Source organism: Phacochoerus africanus, chromosome 5 (assembly GCF_016906955.1).
Source record: "Phacochoerus africanus isolate WHEZ1 chromosome 5, ROS_Pafr_v1, whole genome shotgun sequence".
Classification (NCBI taxonomy): domain Eukaryota; kingdom Metazoa; phylum Chordata; class Mammalia; order Artiodactyla; family Suidae; genus Phacochoerus; species Phacochoerus africanus.
In genome coordinates this window covers 135,919,870-135,926,159 of record NC_062548.1, presented here as the reverse complement: position 1 = coordinate 135,926,159, position 6,290 = coordinate 135,919,870, and the positions used below count along the sequence as shown (strand labels likewise).

General features: G+C 58.9%; 1 protein-coding gene across 1 annotated transcript in view; it reads left to right on the top strand.

The window, feature by feature from the left end:
- Positions 1–249: 249 nt before the first annotated feature.
- The window catches only part of TRAPPC12 (trafficking protein particle complex subunit 12), a 46,596-nt gene continuing 40,555 nt past the window's right edge, over positions 250–6,290 (top strand). Inside the window, exons 1-2 of the mRNA XM_047782715.1 lie at positions 250–374; positions 2,903–4,051. Of these exons, the coding sequence (XP_047638671.1) occupies positions 2,909–4,051 (1,143 nt within the window). The 5' untranslated portion in view covers positions 250–374; positions 2,903–2,908. The remainder of the gene's footprint in view (positions 375–2,902; positions 4,052–6,290) is intronic.

The following is a 6,290-nucleotide window of genomic DNA, read 5'->3' as shown; positions in this document are numbered from 1 at the left end:
GGAATAAAAAGAGCTTAACCAAGTCTCTTCCACCTGCCCCTCTGCCCCAGATACGTCTGTGGCCTCTGAGGGTCAGAAAGATTTCCCTCCGCCTTCCCAGGGGTGGGGTCGGCTCCCCAGTCCCCGCCCAGTCCCCGCCCAGTCCCCGCCCCACCTTGGGGCTCAGGCCCCGCCCACCGCAGCAAGACCCGGAAACGCACTGCTCTGCCGGCTCCTGCGCTGGGTATGGGCATGCGCGGGAGGGGCGCGCGCAGGCGCGGAAGCCGCAGGAGGCGCCGAGCGCAGTCCCGCCTTCCCGGCTTCCTCGACCTTCTCCCGGACCCTGGTCTCGGCCGCGGGCGACTCTTTACCCACCCCGAGGGGGCCGGTGCCAGGTGAGGACAGGGCCGGGGCTGCAGGGAGGGGGTCGTGCCGTCCCTAACCGCAGCCCCGCCGACCCTCAGGCCCAGCTTCCCGGGGTCTCCTCTCGGGTCACTCCTCCCCGGGTCTCTCCTCCTTCAGGGTCTCACCTCCCTGAGTCTCACCTCCCCGGGTCTCACCTCCCCGGGTCTCACCTCCCGGGTCTCTCCTCCCCGGCGGTGCCCTCCCCAGGTCTCTGGTCTCTCCCTTCTCCCACCAGGCCCCAGCCCCCGTGTCCTGCCGGGTGCGCAGCTCCGGCCTTCGGTGTGTGCCCTTCCCGGGGGCGGCCCCCACGCGCAGGAGGGGTCTGGGCCCTGGTCCCGGCTGGCACCGGTGCCTCTTACTCTCAGTTCAGTCTTAGGTAGATGGACGTTCACAGTAACCGCCCGACCAGACGCTCAGTGCTGGGCGGGCAACATTCGAGGGCTTGTGTAAAAGCGCGTAGGTCTCTATGTAAGCGTTGGCTGATCCCGAGAACATCCAGGATGGAACCGATGGAGAGCGTGTACACTGGGAAGACCTGAAAACATTTTTATCTTAAAAGAAGCGTAAGGCTCAAAGATGCGCTCTAAAATATGCCTGCTTTTCTCACCTCGCCCGCGAACAAGTTTAACCCCAATGAAACACTTCCTTGAGCCCACAGTTCAAACCTTATTATGGCTACTGAAAGACACCCTGTCTTTTGGATTTAAATACGTCACTCGCGTTTCTTCTCACGAATTCAGAAGATTATACTGGGTGGCAGACAGTGAGTTAGGCTCTTGGGGGTGGGGGGGGTGGGGGGAGGGAGACAGACTCTTAGGATAATATAGTTACAGCATTACTCACCAGCCTTCACATTCTACTTCTTTTCTTTCTTTTTTTTTTTTTTTGTTTTTTTAGGGCTGCACCCACAGCATATGAAAAGTCCCAGGCTAGGGGTCACATCCGAACTACAGCTGCTGGCCTACACCACAGCCACAGCAACACCAGGTCTGAGCCGCAACCTTGACCTGCACCACAAACACAGCAACGCTGGGTCCTTAACCCACTGAGCAAGGCCAGGGATCGAACCTGCGTCCTCACGGATACTAGTCGGGTTCGCTACTGTTGAGCCCGACCAAAACACCCCGTTCTATAATTTCTAACAGGATCTTCGCCACTCTGCTTCATCATTAAAATGATAATTACCATGTGTATACAAGTGCAGCTCATCACAGTTTTTAAAAAGTTTCCGTGCACCAGTTGCTATTTAATCTTTGTTATCCCAGTTTACAGATGAGGGAGCTGAGACTAAAAGATGAAATCACTTTCAGAGGCCACTTCATAGTGAAGCTAAGACTCAGGAAGCGATCCAGCGCCCATGTTCAGTGCTCTTTCCGCCTCACCTTAGCCCTCAATCGTGACCTAGCCTAGTGACCTCCCAAGGACAGCAGAGGCAGAAAGATCTGTGTTGGAATCCTGTCACCATCAAGTATGGGTACTGTGGCTTTGGGTAAATCACTTGGCTTTCTCTGCTGCACGATGGAGCTAATAATTTGTAAGGTGCTCCTAAGGATTAAATAAGCTAATACAGGTAAAATGCTTGATCTGCAGTGAGGGTTCTTTACCTAGCGGCTTTCACATGTGAGATATACGCTAGTAGATTTTTACCTCTTGGCAGCTTTTTCGTGGCAATAGGATTAACAGTATTGTCATCTGGTAATAGATTTATAATTCCAGAGTCTCTGTCCAGAAAGGGAACCTGACCAGCAGTAGTTTTAGTTGTTCTTAGTGAATCTAAATCACCTGAAGTTAGTAGTCCAAAGATATCTTGTGCTCTTTGTGCACAGCACTCAACTGCACAAAAAGAAAGATTTCTTGGCTAGCATTTTGATGCTGACGTAAGCTTAAAATCATGCCTATAATTTGATCAAGATTGTAAGTCGATAGTAGGAGAAGCAAAGATGTATGTCACACATGAATCAGGAACAGATACCTGTGTTTCCCCTTTTGAATTAGGAAGTGTAAGGACTGCTCATGACACACCAGGGAGACCTGACCCAGTCTTCTGCCCCAGCTTAGACCCTCATGTATTCCCCCCATCAAGCTACACAGTCCGTAAGTGACAGTAGGGTTTCAAGGTTGGTGGTGCATGTTCTGTGGATTCGAACACATGTATATAAAGACATGTATCCACCGTTATAATGGCATGAATTCATCGTCTTTCTTTTTTTTCTTTTTTTTGGCTTTTTAGGGCTGCACCCGAGGCATGTGGAAGTTCCCAGGCTAGGGGTCGAACTGGAGCTGCAGCTGCTGGTCTGCGCCACAGCTCACAGCAACACCGGATCCTTCACCCACTGAGCGAGGCCAGCGATCCAATCCGCATCCTCACGGATACTAGTCGGATTCGTTCCTGCTGAGGTGCGGCAGGAACTGTGGATTCGTCATTTATTTATAAACAAAACGAGTCCAGTAGGATAGGTCAGCTTAGTAATAACTGAAGCATAGGCCGGTGAGGTTGATGTGTGTGTGTCTGTTGCAGGCGACCATGGAGACAGCTGGGGGCGCCGGCCAGAGCTCGGCCTCGCAGAGCGCTCCCGCCGAGGGCCCAGCCCCGGCGCCCCGGGAAGATCAGGGGCAGCTGCTTTACCACGAGGAAACCATCGACCTCGGTGGCGACGAGCTCGGGTCTGAAGAGAATGAGACCGTCTCGGAGGAGTCCAGTACCTTTGCGGACAGGCTCGCCGAGCACCTGATGGAGAGCGTGCTCATCTCGGACTCGCCCAACAGCAGCGAGGACGACGCCGGGGAGCCCACGGGGGGCGGCGCAGACCGCGGCCTGGCCCCGGGTGCCGGCGCGCTGAGCGACGACAGTGGGAGCGCCGGAGAGGACACGCCCGAAGGCGCCTCCCCCGGGCCCCCCGACGGCCGGGCGCCCTCGGGGGAGAAAGACCCAGAGCCAGAAGGGAGAGAGCCGCCCGCCTTGGAGCACGGCGGCGCGGGTGCCGAGGCCTCGGGCCCCGGGGAGGACGAGAGGGCGCCCCCGGGGGGCGCGGCGGCCGGCGAGGCCCCCCGGCAGCCCTCCCCCAGGGACGAGCCGGTGCCCGTGTGCACCATCTTCAGCCGGCCGCCCGGCTCCCAGCGCGACGGCTTCCAGTCGCAGATGGTGAAATCGCCGAGCTTCGGCGGCGCCAGCGAGGCGGCGGCGGCGGCGCGGGCCCCGGCCCAGGGCGTCCAGCCCAGCCCCAGCCTGAGTAAGTTTTTTGGCGACGCCGCGGGCCCCAGCTCCCTGGCCTCGGACTTCTTCGATTCGTTCACCACGTCCACCTTCATCTCGGTCAGTAACCCCAACGCCGGCTCCCCGGTTTCGCTGGCGGCCACCCCGATGGGTGAGACCGCCCCGGGCCCCGCCGAGCCCGCCCGCCGCCCGGAGCCCGCCGTCGCCACAGGCGGCCCGGAGATCCCTCCGTCCCCAAAACCGTTCTCGCAGATCCAGGCCGTGTTTGCCGGCAGCGAGGACCCCTTTGCCACCGCCCTGAGCATGAGCGAGATGGACCGGAGGAGCGACGCCTGGCTCCCCGGGGAGGCCACCCGGAGCGTGCTCGTCTCCGTGGCCACCCAGCAGTACAGCGCCGTCTTCGTGGACAAGGAGGACCTCACCATGCCCGGCCTCAAGTTCGACAACATCCAGGTGAGAGCCGGGCTCCCGCTGCCAGCCGGCCGGCCGGGCTGGGCTGCTGCTCCGTGCAGCCCTGTTCCCTTCAGCCTGTTAGGATGTTCCGATGTCCTAGCTGTGCGGCTGGAAAACCCCTGCTTCTCAGCAGCTGCTAAGGTTCTGACGGCGAGGGTCTGTGTGGCATTGTCCCTGGGTAGTTTGGAACCTGGCTGGCTTCTCGGATACAGTGTATTTAAGGCACGAATCAGAGTCGGAGAAGTACCTGCCAGCCAGGCAGTCGTGTCACTGTCGTTCTCTCTGGAGTAGTTCTGCACCTCGTGTGGTCAGTGTGTTTGTGACACGGGAGCACCAGTAAATGATAAACCCCCATTCCTTTTTTTTAGATATGGAAAAATACGTTTGCGTTTTATATGATATACTTGATATAGAAAGAAAGAGTCTCATAGATTCAATTAAACAAAGAGAATGGGCCCTCAAGATAATAAATCATAAAAACATGCAAATGTCATATATAGTAAATAGCAGTATTAAAAAGCTCAATCGCACCGGTAATCAAAGATGTAAAGCGATTTTCACTCCCACCGTCGGGTTATTTGTGTGTGTTCCAGTGTGGGACGGTGGCCTGCCCCGGCAGCCCTGAGGGGCTGGAATTTGGCACAGACTCTTAAGTTGTAGGACGCACGTCCCAGCGTGCATCTCCTTCCCCCCAGAAGCCCACCCTTCGGCATTCTTTGGAAGGAGATGGTCTCGCTGGCCTGCAGACCCCCGGCTTTGGAGGCCGCCCCTCCGAGGGAGGGGTGTCATTGCAAAGGAGCCGAACCGTCTGAAAGGCCAGTGGCAGGAGGCCACCCGAGTTCCTGTGACACGTGTCCTCTTATTGGTGGAGTGTCCGCGTAGGCAGTGGACGTGACGCTGTGGCGAACTGTGTGACGAGGTTCCGCTGTTACGGTCGCCAGGCAGGCCTACGCTGGTGAACCCCGAGGGAGGCCAGCTCACTGCCCGGCAGCTGTGACTCCTGGCACCCAGGCTGCAGGTGGGATTGGTGTTTCTGTGCGCCAGCCTCGGCCCGGCATCCTGAGAGGTCCTTCCTCTGGGGACTGAAGGAGGCCCCCCAGGGGGACGGACACCCTCCCACCCCACCACCTCGCTGGGTCGGAAAGCAGCACAGAGAATTCTCTAGAGAAGGGGAGTGGCTGCCGCGCAGTCAGCGGGTTTTCTAGGTAACCGAGGGGTGAGCCGCAGGTTCCCGGTATTTTGCACGTGGGGCTGCAGCGTATTTGCTGACTCAACCCGTCCCCTCGTGGCCTTCTCCTCCCCCCTCCCGGCAGAAGGCCCTGGCCCCGAGGGAATCCCGCCTGTGGGCTCTGACGGCAGGGCCATCTGCTGTTTAGGAGCCGGTGTGTGCCTCGTCTCGCTGGGTCCCGGCCCCGCTGCATCCCCTGCCCCCGGGGGGCCTCGGTGTTCCGTCTCCTCCCTCTCTCCCCTCGTGGGGTCTTGGCGCCCTGCCGCAGAGTTCCTTTAGCGGCAGCAGGTCTGGCCTTCAGCAGGTCTTGCCCAGCCCGTGCTGTCTGCCGGCTGCGTCCCCCTCTGAGTGTAGCCCAGGAAGAGGGAAGGTTGCCGCGGCGACCACCTAACCCAGCGCTTCCCACGGGGTGCTGGGCCCAGGGCCCCTCGGGCGTGTCTGGAAGTGTGCAGAGCTGTTTCGCTGTGGTCGCCTGAAGGGCTGGGCGGAGCTCCTGACCTTTAGGGGACGGACCACGGATGCTGACAGCCCCCCCGGGCTGCTGGCTCCGGCAAAGCTCATCGGTCCTTCTTGAGAAGCTGCACTGACGTCCTGCTCCTTTACCCCGGATTGAATCAGGTCTGGAGACCCTTTCTACCAGTGAGAAGCAGGGGTTCTGCAGTGGCGCCTCTGTAGCTGTAAAGCTTGCAGGCGGCCGGCTGCGCAGTAAGCGGGGAGTTTGGCGAGCCCGCCGGGGTCAGGGAGCGCCCGCCACCGGGGCAGGACACATCCTAGCGGCCAACCTGGAGGCAGCGGCCTCCCCCTGCTTCCTTTCAATCCCAAGGCAGCGTATCCTCACCTCTCGCACTTGGCAGCGGAGGCTTTGGAAATCGCCGTAAATTGAAATATGAATTAAGAACAGTTCCCCAAAGGCCTTTGCCTTTGCCACGTAATAGATGTGCTGGAGGCTTCTCGGCCTGTGTCTCCACAGTGCTGTGTCGCCCTTCAAAGAACTGTTCGTTCCCAGGATAG